Source organism: Paroedura picta, chromosome 8, assembly GCF_049243985.1.
Source record: "Paroedura picta isolate Pp20150507F chromosome 8, Ppicta_v3.0, whole genome shotgun sequence".
Taxonomy (NCBI): Eukaryota; Metazoa; Chordata; class Lepidosauria; order Squamata; family Gekkonidae; genus Paroedura; species Paroedura picta.
In genome coordinates, this window is record NC_135376.1 from 4104242 (window position 1) to 4132081 (window position 27840).

The following is a 27840-nucleotide window of genomic DNA, read 5'->3' on the forward strand; positions in this document are numbered from 1 at the left end:
TACAGGCCGAATCATTTATTGGCAGAGGTGAACGGGGTGGGAGGGGGGGGGAGTTGCCAATTGTTGAGCCTGCCTCCGTGGTCGGGTGCAGAGACGCTCGTAATACTGAAAATCCCCGGCCGGTCAAAGGCCTTTGCGAGGAGCACCCTCTGCATCCAACAGGAACAAGGCAGGAGGTGCCCGAGGTTGCAGAGGAACGCAAAGGGCAGCTGGCTGCTCAGGCAGCCAGGACATCTGGGTCCTTGGAAGGTCGGTCCTTGACGCAGGCAACAAAGCGGTCGTCGGAACGGGCGAAAGGACCCACGGACTTGGGTGGAACTCCTCAGCGAGGAGAGATTCCGCGAGTCCTGAGTGGAGAACCCCCCTTCCCCCCTTTTTCCTGGGTCAGATTGAGGAGGACGAGCTGCACGCCGCCCCTCCCCTCCTCACAAAGTGATCTTGGTATTTCGGAAGCTTGAGTTATCCCTGAAAGAGAAAGGGAGAAAGAAGGTTAGCGAACGCGCCCGTTGTCCGAGAAGACGGCGTTCGGCTGGCAATGTTCGCGGATGGTTCACACCCAAGATGTGTTCAGATTTGGGGTTTCGTTTTCCCCGGATGCAAATAACGTGCGTGAATCTACTGGCTCGGCAAAGCTATCACACGGAGGGAGTCGCCCACGGGCCAAAAAGGGCCGTGCGGAATCCGGAATTGCAACAACCGTTTCTGGAGAGCTAGATCCGTGCTCTGCGTGTGGACACCAAGGAGGGATCCCCGGGTGCGCAAACATCTGAGCAAAAGGGGCACCGAGTCGTGAGTGACTCGTAACACTGCAAGGCCTTCTCCTCGTTATTTCATTTAATTCCAGGGTCCCCGACCTTTCTGAGCCCACGGGGACCTGGGGCATTCTGAAATGGCGTGGTGGGCGCAGCCGGAGAAATGGCGGCTGCTGAAGGAGGCGGAGCCAGTCACAAAATGGTGGCCGTGGTTTTACGTCAGTCTCACGGTGAAGGTTCTTGTGCTGGGGTGACCGCAACGGCCAAATTTTAAATATATATATGTGGAGCCATTTTTAAAACACCCTGCACTATGCCAGACACTCACAAGTAGGGTTGTGCAAGCTGGGCCAGATTCGGACTGTTTCGGGTTCAGATTAAACCGATTCGGACCTTTTTGGCTTCAGAATCGATCGTTTCGGATCAATCAAATCACCCGAATTGCCGAATCGCCAATGCAAGTCAATGGCGCCATCTAATATCCAATAGTCGGAAGTGTGGCTGGGGAAACTATATGGCCCCGCCCACTTCCTAAAAACCCTGGGCGGGCAGGCGTCTGTAGGCATCCTGGCATTCCTGGGCACCATGTTGGGGACCCTTGATCTAAGACTCGTTGCCCTTGGCCAGAAACAAACCTGATAGGATTCAGTCCCCCTAATGAAATGTAAATCGTTTTCCCTCCAGGTACATCCATCCTCCACTTAGCCTTTTCTGGCTCATGGCTGTGCCCAGGAAGGTCACTCTTCCAGCCAGCCTCTGGGGGCAGGGAGACGTACGTGACGCGCACCTTCAGATTAAAAATCCAGCGTGCAGGGCAGCTCTGCCCTGAGAAGCTTCGCTAGTTTAGAAAAAGCAGAGGGCCGGGAGTCACTGAGGATCCCAATTCCTTGCGTTGGCAAGCAAGCTTTGGCTGCGGGCTGCAGAAAGGGAACCAAGTCGTAGCCAAGGGATGGTGACCCCGTGCGGTTTCCAAGGCAAGAAAAGGTGGTTTTCCATGGCTTGCCTCTGTGGAGCAACCGTGGACTTCCCTTGGTGGTCTCCCATCCAAGTTCTAACCAGGACAGGCCCTGCTTAGCTTCCAGAGCTGATGGGATCTGACTAACTTGGGCCATCCAAGGAAGGGTCTAAACCAGGGGTAGTCAAACTGTGGCCCTCCAGATGTCCATGGACTACAATTCCCAGGAGCCCCCTGCCAGCGTTTGCTGGCAGGGGGCTTCTGGGAATTGTAGTCCATGGACATCTGGAGGGCCACAGTTTGACTACCCCTGGTCTAAACAGTGGCCATTAGAAGCCAAGAAAATCCTTTTTTTGTGGTGTGTGTGTGTGGGGGGGGGAGCCAAATGTTTTGGGTTGTTCATCTGACCCTCAAAAGACCACACCCTGAATATCTTGGTGGTCTCTAGGGTGCCGCTGGACCCAGAACTGGCTGTCCTACTGCATCCCAACATGGTTATCCCCTGAGTAAAGCTTTTCGATTCCAGTGGCACCTCGAAGACCAACAAAATGCTATTCAAAGTTCGCTCAACTCGGTTGGCTTCCAAAGGGCCAGGGGCTCCGCTTCTGTCCGGCTGCTTTAGGCCGGGACGGCCGCTGCCCTGCAGAAACCGTCCCGGCATAAAGGGCCCAGCTGACAGACCGCGACCCCGCAGGACTTTCAAGGCAAGAGACTTCTCTCGGAAACGACCTAATAATAATGAATATACGTGTTTAAAATAAAGAACGCTAAGAGCAAATGGGCGGCGCTTTGCCGTCACCTGCTGGTGGGAACAGGCCGGTGTTCAGAAGCAGGCACAAGCAAGTGAGAAGATAAATCCAGGCCTGGGGAAGCTGGGACCGTTTGGGTGCCCCTTTCCAGTCTAGGCTGCTGAGCGGCTTTGGCAGGCAAAGGCACAGCTGGGCCACTGGCCAGGCATCAGGGTTTGGTGCAGGCAGATCCACAGCCACGCAAAGCTTCCCCCCCCCCACCCCGTGACCCCAACGGCTGATGAAATAAGAGGGGAAGTGCACGGACTCAGCTGTGGTCTCAAAGGGTAACCCCCCACCCAAACACACACACACAAACACATGCTCATGAGTTACTCCACCCTCTTCTTCAAGTGGGAATGACACCGCCCTCCTTCCCCACTGGCTGTCCCGCAGGTTGACCCACACGGGGGTTCCGAAGTTGTTCATGTTGGGGAGGAACTGGGGGGGGGGCTTCTCCCCTCGGGGCCCAGGCTGGAGTCCCAACCCCATTTGCGTGTCCCCCCAGCTCTCACGTCCGTCTGCTGAAGCCCCAGTTCTGCAAACAAGAGCCCAGCGACCCCAGGCTGGACACAGCTGGGAGACCAGCGGGCCAACCAAGAGCTGTGAGGCTCGTAACGCCCAGGGCTTAGCAGCCTCCCCCTCCTTGGGCTTAACGGTCCTCAAAGCAAGAGGCACAGGCTTGCTCTGTGTGGTCGCTGCATTGCACGCGTTGGGCTTGGCACGCTGCCGGCTTGGGACAACAGACTGAGTTTGAAGGGCTGGGGGGTCTGGCTCTGCCCCCCTCCCCCCGCTCGAGTGTCCAACATCCACACGACACAAGCAAGCTGAAGACAAACCTCTCAGCCCCACGAGGCCTCTCTCCTAGGTATGTGGTTGCCTTGCAAACAGGCAGAAAGGGGACGGGTCCCCACGTGGCCAGAAGGGTCGGGTTTGGTGCAGGCATACAAAAGATGGTCGCCTGGTCACCTGTGGCGAGCGGCAAATCCCATACAGGCGACCGGCCGGGAACAATTACCGTTCTTCTCCCCGCTCCTCCGGCTTAGGCCGCCGAGGGGGGTCAGTGAGGGCGTGCAGCCCTGAAACGCTCCTTCTAGGCTGGGCCCTTCCCTGGGTTTACCGAGCGGTTGAGAAAAATGAGGCCTGATTTAAAAGTGACTCCAGGGGTGGCAAACATCATTTCTCTTGGGGGGGGGGGTCTCTGCATTCACACAGCGTCTTGTTTAAACCAAACTACCGGCTGCTTGGCTTGAAGTGGCATGGACCCCATCAGATATATTTATTTGATTTATTTATTTGATTTATATACCGCCCCATCCAGCAAACCGGCTCAGGGAAGTGCACGTGATGCTAAGCGACATCGGCTTGGAAGGGAGACCACCAAGGAAGACTCTGCAGAGGAAGGCCTTGCGCATGGATGTACCAGCTGTGCATAGCACCAACGCGCGGCCCAGGGATCAGGCCTTTGGTGTCCAAGCCGCCAGGAGAAAACGCTTTTGCTTCCCTGGCCTCCGGTTTCGATCAAGTCAAAGTCTGCAGAGCCTTGGGGGTTGGGGTGGGGGGGCCTTGGGGGGGCTGTAGAGCCCTGGCCACTGCTTTGCCCCGAGGGAGGGAGGAGGCTCCGGCTGAGAGGTGTGTCCCACAACCGTGTAAGAAGAAAGATGAGGCCCTACCCTGGGTGTGTGAGAGAGGGAGGGAGAGCGCCCCGTTCAGCGACCGCCGCTGTTCACCAGACCATGAAACTCCTCCCAGGCCCTGGCAAGCCAGAGGGGGGTGGGGGGGGGGAACAGAACAGGGGTGGGTGAGAACAAAAGAAAACAAAAAGAAAACACGAGCACTTCAAACCAAACTCTTGTACGAGAGCAAAAGACAATTGCGTGCAGATTTTCAGGCGCTTCTTTGGGGGACGCAAAGCACGAGGAGACCCCCCCACCCCCCCCCACCCCCACCCTCACCACCGGCCTCCCAAAACTCCATCCCTGAAGCTCCAGGCTGCAAAGGGCAGCTTTGAAGTTTTTCCTCCCCACCGAAAACTAAGAGTCCGGAGCGGCAAGGTCACGGGCATCCCCCCTTTGTCTCCCCTGCCTCGCCTTTGCCCTTCGCCCCATGGAATGGGCATCTCTTGATGCCAAAAAGTTTCATTTACGTTGATGGTATGATATATTATTATTCAACTTACTGCCCGCCGCTCCTGAAATGTGTCCAATAAAACCCACAATAAAACCCCATTAAAACTGACAATAAAACACAACAAAAACAGCAACGACATGGCGAAATCACCTCCTCAACCTCCCCCCACCTTTCCCTCCCTACCTCCAGGGGGAAGAAAAGATCAAGATGACACTGACTGCTGCAGGGGGAGGGGGGCCACGCTGATCTTCCTTGCTGCCCCCGGCCTCAACCGTAGACCTGGCGGAAGAGCTCCGTTTTGCAGGCCCTGCGGAATGCTGGAAGCTCCCACAAGGTCCTCAGCTTACCTTGGGAGCTCATCCTACCAGGTCAGGGCCAGGACCAAAAAAGCCCTGGCCTTGGTCGAAGCCAAGCGTGCTTCCCTGCAGAGTGTAAGGCCCTGTGGGGGACATAGGGCGATGGGTGGTCCTCAGGTATGTGGGTCCCAGACCATGCAAGGCCTTAAAGGTTAAAGCCAAAACCTCGAACCAGATCCGGACAGCAGCTGGTAACCAGTGCAGCTGCCTCAGCACCGGCTGGAAGAGAGACACGGAAAGGGCCGGGGTGTCCATGAGGGAGGGTTAGGAAAAAGAAGAGCCAGGGTTTTTTATACCCTGCTTTTCACTACCCGGAGGAGTCCTGTAGCAGATGACAACCTTTCCCTTCTTCTCCCCACAACAGACTCTCTGCGAGGGGGATGGGGCTGAGAGAGCTCTGTGAGAACTGATCTGTAAGAAGAGTTCTAGGAGAACTGTGACTAGCCCAAGCACACCAAGCTGGTTGCATGTGGAGGAATGGGGGATTAAACCCAGTTCTCCAGATCTGAGTCTGCTGCTCCTAACCACAGTGGCACCATGCTTTGAGAAGCTTCATGATCCACTTTGGGGTCATAGAATCATAGAATCACAGAGTTGGAAGGGGTCATAGAGGCCATCTAGTCCCACCCCCTGCTCAACGCAGGATCAGCCCAAAGCTGATCAGCCCTACCCACACACTCTCCTTGACGACATAACTAGAACTTTGAAGTTGGAGGTTGGTGAAACGTTTCGCTCAGAACACCCAACCCCGACTGGCGGCAGGAGCTGCATGTGCAGGCAGAGAGGGCTGTCTGCCCTGTAACCAGAGACCACGGTACCTGGGGCTCGTGGGCCTTCCGTGGCTGTCCCTCCCCCCTGCCCCTGAGAGGTCGCTAGCGGCAGGCTTGCCTCCTCCCTCGGGGCTAATGGCGATGCGTCACTCGGCAAGACCGTACAGGAGCTTGTTAACAGAGCTATTTTTCCTTTTGGGATCGGAAAAGGGAGAGCTGATTGTTAGCAGTCACATCCCCGCCTTAAATTGGCTTTGCTAATGACACCCACAATAAACATAAAAATGCTCTCGCTATCTGCGGCAAAAGTGCTTTCAGATAAATCTCGGGGAATGGGCCCTAATGTTGCCTCTGCCGCTGTTATTTTTCTCACTGATGGGCAAGGGAGGGAGGGAGGTTGAGAGGGACAGAAAGGAAAGGAAAGGAAAGGAAAGGAAAGGAAAGGAAAGGAAAGGAAGGAAGGAAGGAAGGAAGGAAGGAAGGGTGACAGAGAGAAGGAAGGAAGGAAGGAAGGAAGGAAGGAAGGAAGGAAGGAAGGAAGGAAGGAAGGAAGGAAGGAACAGGGCTAAAGGAAGAAAGGAAGGAAGGAAGGAAGGAAGGAAGGAAGGAAGGAAGGAAGGAAGGAAGGAAGGAAGGAAGGAAGGAAGGAACAGGGTTAAAGGAAGGAAGGAAGGAAGGAAGGAAGGAAGGAAGGAAGGAAGGAAGGAAGGAAGGAAGGAAGGAAGGAAAGAAGGAAGGAACAGGGCTAAAGGAAGGAAGGAAGGAAGGAAGGAAGGAACAGGGTTAAAGGAAGGAAGGAAGGAAGGAAGGAGGGAGGGAGGGAAGGAAGGAAAGAGGGAAAGAAAGAAAGAGGGAAGGAAGGGAAGGAGGGAGGCAGGCAGGCCCCAAGGCGGCCTACTTTGCAGACTTAGATGAATGGAGATTACAGAGAGCAAAGATGCCGAGTGTTCAGGGAAACCTGGCAATTATCTGCCAAGGAGATCCTGTATGGCAGCCTGTACAGCCGGCAGGACGGGGCCTTCTTGTGGGCTTCCAACCCGGTGCCAGTTTTCAACCTGTGGCCCCGTGTCGGAGATCAAGCTGCCCTGTGGGGAGTCAAACCATCCCTCTCTCTCGCCTGCCGCTGCCTTGGGACAGAGAGGGCAGGGGAAAAGGCTTAAGGTCAGTCTCCAGTACGAAGAAGGGCCTCGGGTGGGCCCAGACCTCTGCCTGAGACTTTGGCCTTTCGCTACTTGGCCAGTCCCCATAAACAGCACTGCCCCAGATCAGGGATCCCCAACAGGGTGCCCGTGGGTGCCACGGAGCCCAACAACCCCTTTCCTGACCATCTATCAATGTCGACTAATGCAATCCTACATTGTAATGTAAAAGACCTAAGATGTCTGTACTTTTTTCTTTTTCTTATAATCTTTTTCTAATCCTATGTTAAAATTTTTTTTTTAAATCATTGGGGGAAAAACGGACAAGGTGGGGGACGGGGGGGAAACGAATGAAGGCGGCCGAGCTTTTGGCACGACCCGAGCTGATGAGCAGGGGGGGGGGACGGGACGGGGACGGGACACAAAGGAAGCCATCTGCTCTCCGTGTCCATTCAGACACTGGCCGTCCTGCGGTGACTGCCAAGGGGGCCAATTAATGCCTGCTGTGACGGGGCTTAATTAAGGAGCATGTTGACACAGGCTGGCACGCCTTCAGTCGGTTCGCCTCCCCTCTCCGCTGCTCTGGGAGGTTGTGGTCTGTGCCCCTCGGCCAGCATCTCCCAGGATTCCCTGGGTGCGGATGGGCAAGAGATCAATCCCCAGGGGACTACTACAGCTCAGAAGCAAAACCCCCCTGCCTCCTCAGGACACGCACACATGCGGGGTACAAAAACACCAACGGGAACTGACCCTTCTCTTTGAACTCCCCTAGACAAAGAGGGATCGCAAAGGTGATGCCTCGGGACAGCTTGTGAACTTGCCGAGGGCTGCAGTTCGTGCTTTCATGCTCAGCGTCTTCTCCTGCATCGCTGAAAACACCGTGCCGGCGGAGGGAGGGAGGGAGGGAGGGTGGGGGAAAGACCAGAGTGCCTTGCTGGAGGCTCTGGCCCTCAAACCTATCCAGCACTCCGAGGGTTATCGAGTTGGAGCTGGAAGAAAACATTTCTAAGTTTCCTGTTGTGTCTGTGTGCAGGCGTGTTGGGGGAAAAGAAAGATCCTGACAAATCGGGAGGGGGGATTCACACTCCTGGCTTCTGCATCCAGCAGCGGGGCAAAATTTCGCCGTGGGGAAACTCACATGCCTAGTCCTGCAAAAACAGACTCCAGTAGAACCTTGTTGTTGTTAGGTGCGAAGTCGTGTCCGACCCATCGCGACCCCATGGACAATGATCCTCCAGGCCTTCCTGTCCTCTACCATTCCCCAGAGTCCATTTAAATTTGCTTCAGTGACTCCATCCAGCCACCTCATTCTCTGTCTAGAATAAGGTGGAACCATAAGTAGAACCTGAAAGAATCTTAAAGAATAAGTAGAACCTTTAAGACCAGCAAAGGCTTATTCAAGGCGTGAGCTTTTGAGTGCAGGCACTCTTCCTGTTGTGCTTACGCATGCAGCTACAATGCGAAATTTCGCCCTGGAATAAGCGCTTCTTTTGCCAGTAAAAGTGAGAATAGGCAAACTGCCAGTATTTTTTTAAAGACTGAATTATTCACACAGCACGAGGCAGAAACGGTTCCTGAGGCTTGCTGCCTTGCTGTTGCCGAGGTCCTTGTTGATGAACAAATTCTCCAGCCACCGGATAATGAAAGGCAGAAGATTTCTCTTCCTTAGCGTCCCCAGTGAATCACATGTCGAGCTCCTCATGCCGGCAATGCAAGAGACGCTTGAGTCCTTCAAAGGCTAATGAAGATTTACTGAACCTCAGTGTTTTCTTTGCTTGGCTGCCTCTTATTATGGACCCAATTGGCTCCATATCTACCCCTCTCCAAAATGATGGGGTCTTTTTTTAAAAAACGGCAAATCCGTGCGGAATCTTCCATGTAATACCTCCTTTGTCCTGGCAGCAAGAAAACTCACAGCCACATTTCAGAGCTATGCAGTTTGGGGAGTTTTCTTGGCTTAGCATCACATTATTTTAGAAGAAGAAGAAGAGTTGGTTCTTATATGCCGCTTTTCCCTACCCGAAGGAGGCTCAAAGCGTCTTACAGTCGCCTTCCCATTCCCCTCCCCACAACAGATACCCTGTGGGGTAGGTGAGGCTGAGAGAGCCCTGATATTCCTGCCCGGTCAGAACAGTTTTATCAGTGCCGTGGCGAGCCCAAGGTCACCCAGCTGGTTGCATGTGGTCCCGGCATGCCAGATTAGAAGTCCGCACTCCTAACCACTACACCAAACTGGCTCTTTATTGTCTCTTTGCCTGGCTGTCGAGGCTCAACGCATGTTGGCTACGGATGTTGTAGCAAAGCCGACCGACTGCAACCCAGGCATCTCGGGAAAAACTCTCTGCAACCTCTCTTCTGGCTCCCTTCCTCCTTCCCCTGCCTCTAGCCAACTGTACGGAGAAAACTAAATGTGACTGCAGCCCTGAGTCCACCCCGTGGGTGATGACGCCGTTTTAGAAGCGGCCGAGGTTTTAAAAGATCAACCAGGCCTCACGGATGCTGCCAAGTGTAGTTTGGCTGTAAGTCTACGGCAGAGCTCTGTTCTCTTTTAACTACCTTATAAAACCCTGCAGATTTAAGTGACTTTATAGATACTAATTCATTTGTTTCATTTGTTAAGAAAATAAGGGCCAAAGTGGTCCTGCAGAGAGCAAATACCTAGAATAGCTATAGGGTAGGTGGACGTATGCAATCTGGAAACGGTCTTATGATGCTAATTATTATCTGAGATTGCACATTCTCTTATTTACTTTTTTATTACTGATCTGAAATGTTTCAAATCCTTTTATATTTTCCTTGTATATTGTAAGGGCCTACGGCTACATGCGATAAAATCTGACTTGAACTTGAACTAGATAAGAATGTAAAAGAAGCCGTGTGGGATCAGGCCAGTGGCCCCTCCAGCCCAACACTCTGTGTGACACAGTGGCCAAAACTCAGGCAACCTCAGGAGGTCCACCAGCAGGGCCAGAACTCCAGAAGACCTCCCACTTTGCCCCCCCCCCCCCCCAAGCACCAAGACAGAGCACCCCTGCCCCAGGCAAAGAGTTCCATCTATAAGGACATAAAGACACCATGTGGGATCAGGCCAGTGGCCCCTCCAGTCCAACACACTGTGCCACACAGTGGTCAAAATCCAAGTGCCCTCAGGAAGTTCACCTGTGGGGCCAAAACTCCAGAAGTTGTTACCCCCCAGGCACCAAGAAGACAGAGCATCCCTGCTCCTCACCAAGCGTTCCAGCTATTATGACCTTGGCTGGCCCAGTGCAAAATGAAAACTGGGATAAATCTCCTCACCTCCTTCCTCTTTTGAAGAAGAGAAGGAGAGTTGGTTCTTCTATGCCGCTTTTCTCTACCCGAAGGAATCTCAGAGTGGCTTACAGTCGCCTTCCCTTTCCTCTCCCCACAACAGACACCCTGTGAGGGAGGGGAGGCTGAGAGAGCCCTGAGATTACTGAAGAAGAAGAAGGTTCTTCTATGCCGCTTTTCTCTACCTGAAGGAGTCTCAGGGCGGCTTACCGTCGCCTTCCCATTCCTCTCCCCACAGCAGACACCCTGTGAGGTGGGTGAGGCTGAGAGAGCCCTGATATCACTGCAGAAGAAGAAGAGTTGGTTCTTATATGCCGCTTTTCTCTACCTGAAGGAGGCTCAAAGCGGCTTACAGTTGCCTTCCCTTTCCTCTCCCTACAACAGACACCCTGTGAGGGAGGGGAGGCTGAGAGAGCCCTGAGATTACTGAAGAATACTAAGAAGAGTTGGTTCTTAGATGCCTCTTTTCTCTACCCGAAGGAGCCTCAAAGCGGCTTCCAGTCGCATTCCCTTCCTCTCCCTACAACAGACACCCTGTGAGGGAGGGGAGGCTGAGAGAGCCCTGATATTACTGAAGAATACTAAGAAGAGTTGGTTCTTAGATGCCGCTTTTCTCTACCCAAAGGAGGCTCAAAGCAACTTCCATTCACCTTCCCTTTCCTCTCCCCACAACAGACTCCCTTTGAGGGAGGAGAGGCTGAGAGAGCCCTGATATTCCTGCTCAGTAATATGAAGCCTGTCTCTGTCAGCTCAACCTCAGCACGACATGCACAAGGTCACGAAAATACATACGTAATTAATGAATATTTAAAAAGTTGGTACTTGTAACTTGGAGCACCAATGTCCCTTGCATGGGGACACGCGAACATGCAAAGGGCAGAGGGCCCCCTCCCATCTGCTGCGGTCCCAACAGCTCTTGCTGCCTGGGCCAACGAGAAGAACTTAATGGGGATGTCGCCCACTGTTTGGCCAATTCAATAGTTTAACAGTTTCTCCCTTTTAATGACTTTATTTGTTATTGCATCTATCAGTGTTGTAAACCGGCCCCAGACGGCAGTGCCAATGGGGGCAGTCCAGAGAGTTATTAATAAACACATTAAGACAATTTTTAAAAGTATTCCCACAGTAGCATCTGGCAATCGATTTCCAAGACCAATAAAAAAGATCCCTATTAAACCAGCCACCCACAAATCGCAGTGGCGTCCCTCAGGACTCTGGACCCCTAAGATGGGAAGGTCTCCTTCCTGCAATGTCAGTCAGCCCTTTACCTGCCCAGAACCATACGAGTTGGAAGGGACCTCAAGGGTCATCTAGTCCACCCCCCCTGCAGATGGCAGGAAATACGCAACTACCTGCCCAAATACAGTGAGCCCAATTCTACGCCTGGATGATGCCCCCCTCCCAAAGAAAACCAGAATCCCTAGCCAGTTTGGCTTGGAGGAAATTTAATTTAATTTATTTACTGTATTTATATACCGCCCTCCCCTGGGGCATTCCCTCCTGATCAGCATTTCCCTGGGCAGGCAAGGAAGGGCCACAAGAGCCAAGCATGGTCCCAATCCCTTCTGCCCACCCACTCACCATCTGCCTCAGTTCACAGGATCAGCATTTCTGTCAGATGACTCTCTAGCCATGTTCGCCCCCTGCCACTGAAAACATACCCTGCCAGGAGAGTTCCAAATTCTGCCACATGGCGCCACTGCCAATGCAGATGTCGAACGCATGGCACAAAGCAAAGCCGGCCTTGGTGACGGTATCCTGTTCTTCTCTACTGGAAACAATCTCAAAGCGGCTTTCAGTTGCCTTCCTGTCCTCTCCCTGCAATGGGCGCCGTGCGAGGCCGGTGGGGCTGAGAGAGTTCAGAGAGAACTGGGAGGGGCCCGAGGTCACGCAGCAGGCTTCGTGTGGGGAGGAGTGTAGGCCATCATGCAGGCCATCTAGTCCCACCCCCTGCTCAGTGCAGGATCAGCCTCGAGCATCCAGGAGAAAGATCTGCCCAGCCGCTGCTTGAAGACCACCAGTGAACATATCCAAAAATGTGTCCGTGGACATTTCAGCCACTGGACGTGGGGCCTTCTTGGTGCTGGCAGAAGCCCAAAGGTCATTACTACCGGAAGCATCCCTCATCACCCTCTGAAGGAAAGCTTTGGTAGGGCATTCCTGGGCCACGAGGATGCTAAACAGCACTCTGACTTAGAAATCGACTCTCCCGGCTTCCTGAAGGATAAGCCTAGCTAAGTAGGGAGCCTCCATGTTCAGAGGCAGTGTACCCCAATGAGGGGCGATGGCGACCTCCACGAACCTCTCTCTCAAAGGCATCTAGCTGCCCACTGTCGGCATGTGGGGCCAGAAGGACCTCCGGCGGCCGTTCTGATGCTCTGCCGGTGCCTCTTCAGGGAGTCTTTCCTCACTTGGTCGAGAAACATTCATTTAATTTATTTATTTATATTTATATACCGCCCTCCCCCGAAGGCTCAGGAATACGGCCAGGCATCCGCAGGGCGCGTGGGGAGAAACCGGCCTGGCTCAGCAAACCGAGTGGGAAAATCCTCACGGGCATGAAATCCTCCCTTCCCATGTAGCTCCTCCTTCCTCCTCCTTCCTGGGCTGCTTTTTGCCTTTTAGTGGCCGTCCCACGTGGGCCCCAACCTGCGTCCCTGCTTAGAGTGTCCTTAAGTCAGGGGTAGTCAAACTGCGGTCCTCCAGATGTCCATGGACCACAATTCCCAGAAGCCCCTGCCAGCGAGGGCCGCAGTTTGACTACCCCTGCCTTAAGTGATGGAGGGTCCCTTGCCCGTCCTTCACCCCTTCTCTGAGAGCTCCCTCGGCACGCCGCCATCCCTCATCCCTTTGCGGGAAGGTGAAAGTCGTTGCAAATGGCCCGGCATGGTAAACTGGAACGGTCTTATTTAAAATACAGCTGTCCTCGCCGTGTACTATACTCCTCCGTTCTGGTTTAAAGAGCTTCTGTCGCCGGGGGGAGGGGGGGAGCCGAGAGGATTTAATACGCGGCATTTATTATGATTAGAAATCATTTGTACAGCGCTGTAAATTTACATAGCGCCTTCCAGAGAACATTTATAAATCTAATGGCTCCATAAATCCCTGTTAGCGGCTGTGTTTTATTTCCCCGGGTATTGCAGGCCTCTCAAAGTGTGCGCTCCCCTTCCTGCCACCTTGGTGCTGATGTGGGGGGGGGGGGGAACGGCGACCCAGCTTTCTCAGCCCCCTTGCCAAGATCAGGGTAGGTCAGTGGTTGGAGAGCTCTGCTCTGGGGAGGGGGATTGGAATGCTCCCTGGGGTTTGAGACGGTTGCTGGCCAAGCCTTGTTGTACTGTTCACTGGACACCCCGACTACACTACCTGCCAGAATCTTCTGCAGTGTACATGCCCCCCCCCCCCCCAACAAGCAGCAGTTCCTCTAGTCCTAGCTCCAGTGCCCCAGGTAAAAGTCTGAAAATCACTTGGAGAGGCTGCTAACGGCAGGCAAGAAGCAGGTCCCCCCCCCCCACTCCGGACAACCCAAGCTGTGGCAAAGCCAACACAAGAGGTTCTGGAAAGGTCCTGACTAGGTGTCCTCAGGAGGTGCACCCTGCTTCTCTTTTAAGCCCTGTCCTGGGCTGATATTTATTTTTTATTTAGACTCCCTCTCCTGGACCAGTCATCTCATAGAATCATAGAGTTGGAAGGGACCTCCTGGGTCATCTAGTCCAACCCCCTGCACTATGCAGAACACTCCCAAACCTCTCGCTCATTCACTGTCACCTGCCACCCCCTTGAGCCTTCACACAATCAGCCTCTCCGTCAGATGGCTATCCAGCCTGCTTAAAAATCTCCAAAGATGGAGAACCCACCACCTCCCGAGGAAGCCTGTTCCACTGAGTTAACAACAAGAATGTACATTAGGAATATCACAGTCTAAAAACAACAAATAAATAATCCCACTCACCCTCCCCCCGCCTCAAGGTCCCACACTGCAGCCATATTTCTCAGGGTTGGTACTTGGGGGGGGGGGGGACCCAAGATCTTTCCTTGCCCTGGCCTCAGCCAAACGCCTGACAGAAGAGCTCCGTCTTGCAGGCCCTGCGGAACTGTGTGTGAGTTCCGTCAAGGCACTTAGCTCTTCCGGAAGCTCCTTCCACCAGGCAGAGGCCAGGACTGAAAAGCCCCTGGCCCTGGTTGAGGCTGGGTGTACTTCACGGGGGACAGGGAATCACAGAAAGCAAGTCTATTGCAGACACGTCTCCCCTCCCCCAGCCCTGCGCCCCCCATGACACGTACTTGATGCTGTCAGTGTGCGTCTTGTATTCCATGATGGTGTTGGGGGGCAGGTTGAGCACGCGCCGCAACGTGTCCCGTATCCGGGCGGTGGTCGCCTGGTCGCTGGCCGTCTTGTTCCATATGGAGATGATGTCCTCCTGCGGGGCACCCGTCGGAAGATCGGTAAGTAGGAGGTTCCTGTGCCCCCGTCCCGGCGGGTTCCCCCGGCGGCTCCCGGGAAAGGCTTACCTGGAAGCGGACGGAGACGACCGCCCCGCAGATTTCTTCCCCCACCATGAACTGTTCCCCCAGCATGGCCAGAATCAGGTTCTCCCAGCAGCGAGAGGCTAAGCCCTTCCGGAGGCGGATGATCCACTTCCCGCCGTTCTTGTTGGCGTCGTCCTGCCAAGAGGGGAATGACGGAAACGGAAGAGTTGGAATCTCTGGTCCTCCAGACCGGTGGTCCACAACCACCGGACCTCAGCCTGGCACCGGGCTGCGGCTCCCTCTCCCCGCCCCCGCAGTAAGAAACTTCCCAGGCCGCAAGCAAATCAGCCGCAAAAGCGGCCGATTAGCTTGCAGCCCGGCAAGCTTCTTTTTGTGTGGGGGGGAGGAAGCAGGGCTGTGCATGTGCAATGCGCACGCGCGGCCGCAAACGTGCATGCGTGGCAGTTTCACACATGCGCTAAGTACCGCGCACGCACGTTTGTGGCCGCGTGTGCCACAAATGCACGTGCGCGGCCGCCAATGCGCGGCTGGGCGATCGCCCTCCCCACCGCCGCCAGTCCGCGGCCTTAAAAAGGTTGCGGACCACTGCTCCAGAAGATAAACTTGATGTCTCCCGCAATTTAAAAAAAAATCCTCATCTCAAGTTTTTCAGGGGTTCTGTCTTCAACCAGAGAGCAGGGTCCCCTTTGTAGTGACCCAAGTTTTTTGCGGACAAAATTGGGAGTCCGGAGGAAATCTTAAAGACCAACAAGGTTCTGTTTGAGGCATAAGCTATTGTTCCGGTGCACAGTTCTTGAGATATGTTGCAATGGAGGTAGCCAGTTCCATGCACATTGGAAGAGGGAGAACAGCAAATTAGCATATAGTGTAATAAAGCGGTTTAATAAATGCAAGGGCCAAACTGGAAGGTGAATGCACACAAAAGGGTATACCTCGTATAAAACTTGGTTGGTCTTAAAGATGTTACTCGACTCACACTTTGTTCTGAAGCTTTATAACTAAGAAATCCCCCTTATTTCAGCTAACAGTGCTTAAGGATCTGGTACTTTGAGATCTCCCTTAAGATGACTTGTCTTGGCAGAAGCATGTGCGAAAAGGATCTAGGAGTCTTAGTAGACCACACATTGAACATGAGTCAGCAGTGTGACTCAGTGGCTAAGAAGGCAAATGGGATTTTGGGCTGTACCAAATGGAGTATCGTGTCCAGATCACGGGAGGTGATGGTACCGCTTTACTCTGCTCTGGTTCGGCCTCACTTGGAGTCCTGTGTTCAGTTTGGGGCACCCCAGTTGAAGACGGATGTTGACAAACTGGAGCGTGTCCAGAAAAGGGAAACCAAGATGGTGAGGAGTTTGGAGATCAAGACGTAGGAGGAAAGGTTGGGGGAGCTTGGTCTGTTAAGCCTGGAGAGGAGACGACTGAGAGGGGACATGCAGACTCACCTCCCACATGGGTTTGATCCCTTCTTTGAAAAGGTGGAAGTCGCTGTGACCCGTCAGGTCCCCCGGGCGGACCATGTGACTGTAAAACCTCCAGAACTGCTCCACCTGTAAGAGCAACAGCAGCGTCAAGCAAATCCCTGGAGAGAAAGTTCCAATCCTCACTCCTACTCCCCTCTGTTAAATCACTGCATCCCATTTTCTCCTATATGACCCTTGGAGGAGCCTACACCCCAGTGCACAAAATCTGCTAAAGGTCCCCGGTCCCAGAGAGGTGAAACTGGCTTCAACTACAGCCAGGGCAGGCCGGGTGGAACGCTCTCCCGAGATCAGGGCCCTGGGGGACTTAAAACCATTCCATGGGGGCTGCAAGGCAAGAGTTGGTCTGCAAGGCCTATGGGCCGCCGTTTGACTACCCCCGGCCGAAGACGTCACGGCTTACAATAACTTCTGTTGAGGCCAGATTTGCTTGGAGAGCTATCAAAACAAGGAAGATCTGGGTGGATTCGGAGCAACTTGGGTAGAGATAGTCTCAGTTGCTTGAGATAATGCTTGTGAGTTTTAAAACCAGAAGGATTCTTATAGCTGGAATGTTTTTATCTTTTATAATATTTTCGTTATCAATGATTCTTTTAACTTGTTGATGCCAGATGTTTTTATGTATCTTGTATTTTGACTACTGGTCTAGTACTTGACTTGACTAACCCTGGCCTAGGATATCCGTGAAAACGCCAGACCAGAAGTGCCTTCGATTGACTCGATAATGACAAACATACTCTGATTTTTTTGAGGGAGCCGCTGCACCCAAAGCAACGTAAGCGTACCTCGGCGTTTGCTCGCTCGGCAAAAAGAACCAAGCGGGCAAAACGGTATTAAGCAAGAGGATTTATTTTTTAAAATAATCTGGACGTAAAACCAGCCTCCCTTTCAGCGCAACCGGCAGGATATGGAGGCCACGCAAAAGCATCGGACACCTATTTACCTTTGGTGGCTGTAGGATTAATACTACGTATCATAAACCCCATCCCTCTTTCAAACTGCTCCTTGCTGTGACAGAAATTAATTTTTGCCTCCAGCCTAACAGATCGCGTAACGAAGGATTACCGCCGAAACTTTACATCACCGTCTCCGCAAGACAGTAAGTGTCATATTTAACTACGGATGAAATTACCCGCTTGTCATTTAAGGAATAAATTGTGTGTCTTTCAGAAGGCTACCCTCGCATGCTTCTCTCTCTGATCGGCTCTGCTTTCTGAAGGATTCTGAGCCTGAACTGTCATTGCCTACTCCCGCGGCCTTCGGAGAACTGAAGATTCTGGGTTCGAAACAAGTCCAAACGGAATCCATTTTCTGCAGAAATATGAAGATTCTAGAGGAGGTGAAAAAACCTGAGAGATGCCGTCTCTACAGGAATGCAGTAATGTTAGCTAGTGCTTTGTTATGAACGTAAGGACATAAAAAGAGCCCTGCTGGATCAGACCAATGGTCTACCTAGTCCAGCACCCTCACACAGGGGCCAACCAATTCCTCTGCAGGGCCAAGGGCAGGGCAGAGAGGCCGAGGCCTTCATAAGAACATAAGAGGAGCCCTGCTGGATCAGACCAGGGGTCCATCTAGTCTGATGTCCTGTCACACACAGTTGCCAACCGGATCCTCTGGAGGGCCAGCAACAGGACACAAAGACCCAAGCTGCCATCAGAACACAAGAAGAGCTGTGCTGGATCAGACCAGGGGCCCATCCAACCCAGCATCTAACTAGTTCCTTTGGAGATCCAACAACAAGGCTGCGATGCCAAGGCCCTTCCCTGATGTTGCCTCCTGGCACTGGGACACAGAGGTCGGCTGCCTCTGACTGCATAGTCCCCATGACTAGTAGCCACCTCTCTGCCATGAATCAGTCTAATACCCTTTTAAAAACTGTCTACGCCTCCCCTTAAAATAGCCATTATAAGTATCCCTTAATTTTAAAAGATATATCACAAATGAAATTGCTTGCTTCAAATTCTAAACCCCTTTCCCTATTATTATTATATTATTATTATTTATTATTATTTCAATTTATTATCCCCCACCCCCTGATGGAGCATGGTGGGTTGCGTGTGTCTGAATTAAAACCCCAGACATAAAAACAACCCAATTAACTCACTCTTCTCATTCCCCAATAAAACATCTCGTAGAGGGGTGGGTGGGAAGAAGGGTGCAGATGAAACTCGCATGGAACTTTTGAACTTGCATGGAAAAATGGGGGGGGGGGAGCCATCAAGAAGAAAGATCTGGCAACCCAGGTGCTGTCTTGGGCATGCCACCAACCTCCTGTTGCCCTTAAATAGGACTGTGCAGAAGGTCCCAGGTTCAATCCCCAGCATCTCCATTTAAAAAGGACCAGGCAGGCGGAGATAGGAAAGACCTTGAAGGGCCAATCATCTGACTTCATTTAAGCGTGGTAGGTGAATTCCCTCCATGCCAGGTTCTGGCGTTGGAGGGGGGTGGGGAATCACTTGAGCATGAAATTGGGGTCACTGTGGGTGGGGAGGTAGTTGTGAGTTCCTGCATTCCGCAAGGGGTTAGATTAGATAACCCTGGAGGTCCCTTCCAGCTCTATGACTCTATTATACTAAGCAGCTTCTTGTGCTCACATTTATTAGCAGAAGGCTGTTGCTCAGTGGCAGAGCCTCTCTGCTTGGCATCCAGAAGGTCCCAGGTTCAATCCCCGGCATCTCCATTTAAAAGGACCAGGCAAAACGGGATGTGAAAGACCCTGGAGAGCCCCGGGCAGCCTGAGACCCTGGACCCCACAACTGATGTCCGTGGACCGATGGCATGATCCACTACAAGACAGCTTTCTAGCTAATAGAGGGATTAAGGCAGGGGTAGTCAAACTGCGGCCCTCCAGATGTCCATGGGCTACAATTCCCATGAGCCCCTGCCAGCATTTGCTGGCAGGGGCTCATGGGAATTGTAGTCCACGGACATCTGGAGGGCCGCAGTTTGACTACCCCTGCTTTAAGAGGAAAAGACTAATTCCTGGAGCTATGTTCTGTATCTCAGACTCCCAGTGCTGTGCCTGCCCTGCAGCTATATATCAAATGTCCCATCACTTGCGAAAATCCAAATGGGTGGGGGGGGGGATAACTACTTAGCTGGATAACTGATGTAGACACCTAGCCCCCCCCCCCCCCCACTTTTAGCAGGCAGAGATTTGGGAGGCCTCTGCTGCCCCCCAGTGGCCAAAATCAACGGCGGCTTTCCAGCAAACTCCCAACAATCGCTTTTTTGTACCAGATCAGATCCTGATTAAACACAGGCCTCCTCTAGTCACATCCAAAAGGGGGTGGGGGAGATTCAGATTCCCTTCAGCAGAAAGGGATGCATTGATAGCGGGATGGGGCAGCCGGGATGGTGCAGTGGTGAAGAGTGACGGACTCCAAACTGGAGAGCCGGGTTTGATTCCCCGCTCCTCCACGTGAAGCCTGCTGGGTGACCCTGGGTCACTCACAATTCTCTCAGAGCTCCCTCATTCCCACCCACTTCACCGGGTGTCTGTGGTAAGGAGAGGAAAGGGAAGGCGACTGGAAGCCGCTTTGAGACTCCTGGAAGAGAAAAGCGGCATATAAGAACCAACTCTTCTTCTTCTTCCTTTTCTAGATAAGTATGTTGTACACTGCCCTGAGCCTGGATGCAGAAAGGGGCGGTTCATAAATCGAATAACACATTTAAAAAACATGTGGCTAACCTTCCTTTTATTGTGGGCTTTGGCAAGGCTGCCATCAAGGGAAGAAATGTTCCTTCCACTTGGCAAGAGAGCCAAGTCTGCTGCCTACCACTCCTTAGCTGGTGGTGGAACGATCCGAAAAGCTGTGCCAAGGAGTTTCTGCACGCCAAACCTGTCCTGCAGGGTTTTCTTCCTGGACAGGCAACGTTGCTACCCAAGCCACCACAAGGTGATTTTCAAAGCGATTAACACAAATGCAGAACGAACTTGGCAAAAAAACCCCAAATCTGTCCGTGATGCTCACAGGTTCCAGACTTGCTTTAGAGATCAGAAAGTGATGGCTGAATTGCAACGGACAATGAAGCTGAAGGCAAGGCATCCTCCTGGACTGAACCGTGATCTAGGCTTCCTGTCTCATTGCCAGTGCTGATTTCTCCACACCTGGGTCCACTTTCAGATGGATCTCCCCCTGAGAAGTGTTTGGAGACATTACAAGTATTTGCACTAGGGCGCCAGAGAACCAGAGGCACCTTCACATTGGGAAAGAGGACTGCAGTTATGGGACAGTGATGAGGATGGTGGAGAAGGCAGCATGGAATGCAAAACCAGCCCCGATAGGCAAGACAAAAGAGTCACCTGGACCAATATTCTGTTTTGTGCATGATCATAATAGGGATTCCCATCACGCTGGAAGGTGATTGTTAAACTTCCGGGACGTTCAGATGGTGACCAAAGAATAGCCTTTTATAAAGGAATTTCGAAGGGAAATTAGAATGAGAGATGGCTGGATTGCAACAGATAATGAAGCTTAAGACAAGGCAACCCCCTGGACTGAATCACGATCTAGGCTTCCTGTCTCATTGCCAATAGTAATTTCTCCACACCTGCTATCTCTCTGCATCAACGTCCGGGTGACCTGATGCTGATTCTGATACTGGGATTGCTGACATCTGATGTGCTTATATGCTGACTGGTTTTAATATTCATTCATTTATTCATTCATTCATTCTTTCAAATAAATGGATGGATGGATGGATGGATGGATGGATGGATGGATGGATGGATGGATGGATGGATGGATGGATGGATGGATGGATGGATGGATGGACGGATGAAATCCCAGTGATAATTTCAGGCCTACTTGGAAGAGTCCCACCCCCTTTGCCTACTTGTTCCACCTTACATTTACGCTTTGAGATAAGAAACTGGAGATTTCACAAAAAATGGCAAAGTTTGGTTGGCTGCCCTTTAAAATGAGAAAATCCTTGATAAACACCATTGATCAATGGTGTCAGTTTGCTGAAAATGGTTCTATAGAGAGATATTTTATTTTATAGTATATTACATTGCATTTGATACACCATCTGATTTCACAGTTCTATATGCTGTAACTGATCATTTCTTTACTGTGTTGCTTGATCTGTTACGCAACTTACTTTTACATTCTGGTCATGTGCCGTAAATATACTGTCGTACATTGGCATATCCCACTGAATCCAACCACGTCTGCTGACTGTGAATCCAGCCATTCACCTGCTGTTGACCCTTGCCTGCCCTTGTCATTCGGCATCTGCAATCGCTCCACTCTCCGAGATATAAGGACAGATGGGCTCGTATTCAAGCTGCATCCGAAGAAGTGGCCAGCGACTCAAGAAAGCTCCTCCCCTCCCACAAATGCAGCCAGTCTTTTAAGGTGCTACTGGATTCCTGCTGTTTTCCACCGCTCCACGCACACAAACACAGCTACCCACCTTGCTCTATCTCCAAGGAAGACAATTGTCCTCCCCAAAGAAATGTCCCCAGCATGAGGCATTCAGAGATACGGTGCCTCTGTACATGGAAGCTTCATTCGGCCATCGGACCAAAGTGTCTTTAACGGGCCGATTCTCAATTCGATCACCTTGCTCTTTGTCAAACGACAGCATCTAAAAAGCTGGCCATCCTCAGACCCCCCCTGCGGCTGCAAATTGCATAAATGAATTAAGAGGTCTTCAGTCTGCCCATAATCTACTGCCAAGCTTTTTAACTAGAGGATCCAGAGCAGCATTGTGAGAGGAAGAAAGGGGGGGGGGGGGCGGGGGAATCTTCCTTCACTCAGTCAGGTGAGGCCAAAGTGTGGCTCTCCAGATGCCTGTAGACTACAATCGCCATGAGCCCCTGCCAGCAGCATGCTGCTGGCAGGGGCTCATGGGGATTGTAGTCTACAGGCATCTGGAGAGCCACACTTTGGCCACCAGTGGTCTCTCATTCATTAAGCCAGAGCAAGATAATAGGAACTGAACTCAGGCCTTTGCAAAACAAGGACAGCACCGCTGAGCTCTTGCCCTCCCCATGAGCAGATACCAGCGACCGATTCCCGCTAAACACGTGAAAGACCCCCCCCCCCCGCTGCACTCACGGAGGCAAAGGTGCCGATTTGCTTGATGTTCTGTTCGTAGCTCTGCGAGCTGGTGGGCCTCCCAGGCGTCCGTCTGGAGTACCAGAAGGTGTAATTATACTGCAGGGGGTGCTCAGCTGGGCCCGGAACCACGGCCTGCGTGCAGAATGGAAACACCCATTTCATTTCATCCTCGTGCGTCTCGGGGGGGGGGAAAGAGAGAGAGCCGGAAAGAAACGTCTGCGGCGTTAAAAGCTCGCCCGGCTCTTGCCGTCGCGGAGCGTGAAAGAACGGTTTAGGCTCATTTTCTCGGAGAAATCCCATCTCCGTTAATAGCCCGAAACAGACCATTAGTCTGGCAGGAATTGACTATATTTCATACGGGAGATTAGCAAGTCGGGTTCCTCCATGCGGGCAGCCACCGGGCCTCGGGAGGACCATTTCAAGGCTCCTAAAGCGACACACGAAATAAGGCCAGTTCGTGAACTCTGCCGCCATGCTGATGGTTCCCTCCCTCCCACTGCTAGGAAAACAGATTTCAAGAGGCAGCGCCGTGAGATCACGGAGAATTGAGCTTTTGTCTGAGCGGGGAAAACAGATGGAAGGAAAGGAAGCAGCAATGCGCCAGGCAAGATTTGCCAGTGAACCCCCCCCCCCAAAAAAAACCCAGCGTTGGCAACGTTCAACATTCCTACAGCTGTGTTCCTTTTTCTTTTTTGTGCGCGTGGAACTGACAGATCCCCAGCTACAAAGTCCACTTCCCAGCTAAAAAGGAAAACCTCAGGAGAATGGAGGCTTTCTTTTGCTTTGGCCTTCCTCAGAAGGTTGATGGAGTTCTGTTCCGTGTGGTTTAACGTGGCGCCTTCCATGAAGGCAGACTCAGGGGGGGTAGTTGTGCTAGTCCGAAGCAGCACCTTCGAGACCAACAAAGCTTAACTTGGGTATGAACTTTCAGAAGACGTGTGCATGCACAAGGAAGTATCCAGAATCATCCAGGATTTGCTAATCATAAAAGTGTCACTGGACACCCCCTGCTCAATGCAGGGTCAGCCTCAAGCATCCAAGATACATTCTATGGCTTCAGACCAACATCTATCGGAAGAAGTTAGCATGCACAAGAAAGCTTCCCCCCAGAATTAAACTTTGTTGGACTTAAAGGTGCCCCTAACTTTGTTCTCTTGTGGCGCAGAGTGGTAAGGCAGCAGACATGTTGGCTGAACCTCTGCCCACGAGGCTGGGAGTTCGATCCCAGCAGCCGGCTCAAGGTTGACTCCGCCTTCCATCCTTCCGAGGTGGGTAAAATGAGTACCCAGCTTGCTGGGGGGTAAACGGTAATGACTGGGGAAGGCACTGGCAAACCACCCCGTATTGAGTCTGCCATAAAAACCCTAGAGGGCGTCAACCCAAGGGTCAGATATGACCCGGTGCTTGCACAGGGGATACCTTTACCTTTACCTTTGTTCTATGGCTTCAGACCAACATGGTTGCCAACCTAAATCTGCCTCCTTCAGACACAGTTGCAAGGAGAAGATGCCAGGAATGAAGCCCTGCAACCAGGATAGTTTTTCCTTCACCTATTCCCACAGGTAAGTGCAAGCCACTAGCAAAGGGCAGAGTATGTATATGTGGGGGGGGGGGAGTCTGAGCTTGCATACCACAGGGTCCCCAGAGGGATGAGGGGTCTCTCTCCAAGCGTCTGCATTCCTCTCCCCCTACGGATTGCTACTGGCATCTACGGGAGCCAGGCCACTGTTTAGTGCTAGGGCTGGAGGTGCCATCAGAAGGGGGTGGCCACAGTTCTGGAGGGATAGGAGATGGATCCTGTGGGAAGGCCACGAATCTCTGTGCCAGGTGGAGCCTACTGTGAAGCAATAGAACTGCTTTTGACACCTGCCAGTTCTAACTCCAAGTTTAGGACCTCCTAGCAAAAGGGCTGTCATAGGTGGTGGCCCAGGCACATAGGAAAGGGGGGCAGAGATTGTCCACTACAAGACCCTATTGGGAGGGGGGGCACAGGATGTCTGCAAAAAACCTCACGGACCACTCTTGAGAGTGGATGGTGCCTTCACTCTAGTAGTGTCTGCCCCTTTGCATTCCTGGAAAGAATGAACAAAGGCCATTTGCCTGAAGGGCAGAAAACCCTTCCGCAAACAGTGCTTCCTGCTTCCTAAGATGCATCTCTCTTCCCCAGCCCCTAGTAAGGCCCTATCCCATGTTCTGTTCTGTTTTATTTTTTTAAGTGATAGGTGCCAAAGCTGTGCCAAATCTACACCAGAGAAGTTGCAGAATTGGTCCTGCTTCCAAATGCCAACTTTTTAAAACCTGCAGGCTCCCAATCCCTCCACCCCACCCCAAAATTCGAGAGAGAATGGCACGAGGGTCCGGACAATCTTCAAATTATCCGAAAAGGTCCTTTTGAGCGAGGAGCTATGGGGCAATGACCCCGACACCCTCCTCTGGTGTGCAGCAGGGGCGAGAACGTACCTTCCGCTTGCTGCTACTCTGAGATTTGTCTCTATCGTTTTTTTCCTTCTCACCATCTTTCTGTGTGCCGTTCTCTTCGTTCTGGTCATGGTCTCCGCTGTCGTCGTCCTTCAGACTGGCAAAAGGAGAAGAAAAAAAACATCAGTGTGGAATTTGCAGAGCTACTGGGGCCGTGCTCCAGATTGCTAAGCCCCAACAGGTCCTCCCAGCAGGGCACTTCAAATGCACCCAGGAGTCTCTCTTAGGTTCTGTGCTGAACTGGAAGTCTAACAACAGGACATAGAGGCCAAGGCCTTCGTAAGAACAGGAGCCCTGCCGGATCAGACCGGTGAGTGTCCATCTAGTCCACCATTCTGCCACACACAGCAGCAGCAAACCACCTTGGGAACACTACAAGTCAGCAGTGGAATCGACTGCCTAAGGAGGTGGGGAGCTCCCCCTCACTGGTGGTCTTCAAGCAACGGCTGGACAGATCCTTCTCCTGGATGCTTGAGGCTAATCCTGCACAGAGCAGGGAGTGGGACCAGATGGCCTGTGTGGCCCCTTCCCATTCAAGTTAAGGCAACATAGTCCTATGTTCATCTCTGGATGAGATCAGGACCATTATTTTATGCTGCTTATCATTGGGCAGCTGATTCTAATTTCATGGGGGGTGGGTTGTTTACATAAAACATTGCCGTGAACTATTATGAAAGTATGACTACAGAGCAGAAGAATTAATGCCAGTTAAGAAGTATATTTTTTCCCATACCCAGTGTTTCCCCCTGCATTCACTTGATCTTTGGGGGGAAAAAAACAGCAGGTCTCTATGGAACTAATATTGCTTGGATTGTGCCTCTCTGCTTTCCATAGAAATTATCCGTGATTGCTTTCAAACCAAGGAAGCCTTTGGTAATATGTCTATGTTCCATCTGAGACTTGCTCGAAATTGCCCCGCAAAGCAAATGGAAAAAGGAATTTCAGATGACCCTTCTTAATTTGCTGCACTCCCCCACTGCTTGTCCCTTACCTTGTAACCTTGTCCCTTACCTTTCAAACTACACCTATTTAGTCTTTCCGGTGTATTCTTTGGCCCTCTCCCAATTTCATGCCTTACACAGAACTGCCTTCACAGACCTTCACCCAAATAGTTTCACCATTCCAGCTGGCTGGAAGTCACCTATTGCCATATGTCTCTGCTTCCCCCCCCCCCCCCCAAGCTGCTGCTGGATATCTTGAATTCCACCCTGGAATGCTTGCACGATCCACCCATTTCTCTCAAATTCCTCAAAACTCCTTGAAAAGAGACCACCGGTTCTGTGCAAATCTATTATGCTTGGCTGAAACAAAGCCCAGGCCAGTGACAAATCTTGTCACATGAAGTAGTTTTATACAGATTCCAGCCTTTGGTCCATCAGGGTCAGTACTGTCTATTCCAGGGTTGGCCAAACCGTGACTCTCCAAATGCCCATGGGCTTCAATTCCCATGAGCCTCTCCCAACATGGGGTGGCAGAGGCTCATGAGAATTTATTTTTTTTTAACTTTCTGATTAGATTCCTATACCGCTCCTTTCGGGGTTGTCAATTTAGGGCATTTCACAATGCAGAGTTCGTAAAAACATCATCATTATTATAATCCATAAAACAGTTAAAACCAATTATAATTGTTCTAATCTGCATCAGCCATGGGGCTTTATTTCTGCCTCTCCATCTAGTGCCACAGTCTGGCCACCGCTGGTCTACTCAGCCTGGCAGTCGCTCTCAGGAGTCTTGGGCAGAGGGGTCTTAGAATCACTGCAGGAACCTCCAGGGTCATCTAGTCCAACCCCCTGCACTATACAGGACACTCACAGCCATATCGCTCATCCACTGTCACCGGCCACCCCTTTAAGCTTTCACAGAATCAGCCTCTCCATCAGATGGCTCTCCAGCCTCTGTTTAAAAATTTCCAAAGAGGGAGAACCCACCACCTCCCGAGGAAGCCTGTTCCACTGAGGAACCGCTCTGACTGTCAGGAACTTCTTCCGGAGGTTTAGATGGAATTTCTTTTGCATTAATTTCATCCCACTGATTCTGGTCTGTCCCTCCAGGGCAAGAGAGAACAACTCTGCTCTATCCTCTACATGGCAGCCTTTTAAATACTTGAAGATGGTTATCAGATCCCCTCTCAGTCTCCTCCTCTCCAGGCTAAACAGACCAAGCTCCCCCAACCTTTGTTGTATTCTCTTTCCCAACATCTGCTGCCCCTTTAACATGAGATTTAGGGACCGAACAAGGGATCCTGTGTGTGCAGAGATGCTCTCCCACCAAGCCACAGCTACCGCAGGCCCTTTTAACTGCAGCTGCATGCCAAGCTGAGTCTCTATCACAGAGTACCACAGAGTTGGAAGGGGCCATACAGTCCAGGGGAAGCCATACTGTGGCTTTGCATATGTCCATGGACTACAATTCCCATGAGCCCCTGCCAGCATGCTGCTGGCAGGGGCTCATGGGAATTGTAGTCCATGGACAACCGGCGAGCCACAGCTGGCTCAGAGGCTCCATCCCAGTCTCCGGCGGAAGGACGAAACCAAGAGCCACGGGGAATCTCCAGGCCTCACCTGGAGCTTGGCAACCCATTCCGACTGGTCCCCTCCTCAAGCGGCTTCCTCGGGGCAGGGAACCCTCGCCTGCCTTCCCCCGCGGCGCATGCGCCCTGAAGGAACCGCAGCCCGAGGGGCGGAGGGGAGCGGGAGCCCCCCTGTCACGTGACCCCAGAGGCCCCATTCCCTCCCTTCCTCCCCCGGCGGCCGTTGGCATCCGCGCCGCCGCCCGCCCCGAGAGGAGAGGCGCCCCGGCCGGCCGGCCGACTCACGCGTCGAATTTGTTGTTCATCCTCCTCAGTCGTCGCTCTCGGCCGCCTGCCCTCCCCCGCGGCCCGGCCACTTCCTCCCGCACTTCCGGCCGCGCGCGGAACCTTTCTCCCCCGGCGCCCGTTTCCGGACGGAGCCTGAGGCCGCGGACCGGCCCTCGCGAGGAGGGGGGCTGGACTTCCGGGAGGAGGGTGGAGTCAGGCGGGCCGCTCTGGGAGCCGGGTTGCCAACTCTGGCCAGGGGAGACCGGGAGGATTTGGTGGTGGGGCCGGGAGTGGGCGGTGAGGGGATGCTGATGTTAGGGAGGCCA

General features: G+C 52.4%; 1 protein-coding gene across 4 annotated transcripts; it reads right to left on the reverse strand.

The window, feature by feature from the left end:
- Positions 1-27653, reverse strand: EIF4E2 (eukaryotic translation initiation factor 4E family member 2). 4 transcript variants are annotated; one of them, XM_077348114.1, is made up of 8 exons: positions 27533-27653; positions 24753-24814; positions 22237-22371; positions 16130-16234; positions 14709-14861; positions 14481-14617; positions 4169-4250; positions 1-465 (listed from the first exon to the last, which is right to left on the reverse strand). In XM_077348114.1, exons 2-7 carry the CDS (start codon positions 24786-24788, stop codon positions 4205-4207), a joined length of 612 nt encoding a protein of 203 aa, XP_077204229.1. In that variant the 5' UTR covers positions 24789-24814; positions 27533-27653; the 3' UTR covers positions 1-465; positions 4169-4204. The 4 variants fall into 4 exon arrangements, with proteins under 4 accessions (XP_077204229.1, XP_077204227.1, XP_077204230.1 ...); XM_077348112.1 differs by having other exon boundaries at positions 24700-24814; positions 27533-27647; XM_077348115.1 differs by lacking the exon at positions 27533-27653 and adding an exon at positions 27279-27416.
- Between the last annotated feature and the right edge of the window lie 187 nt (positions 27654-27840).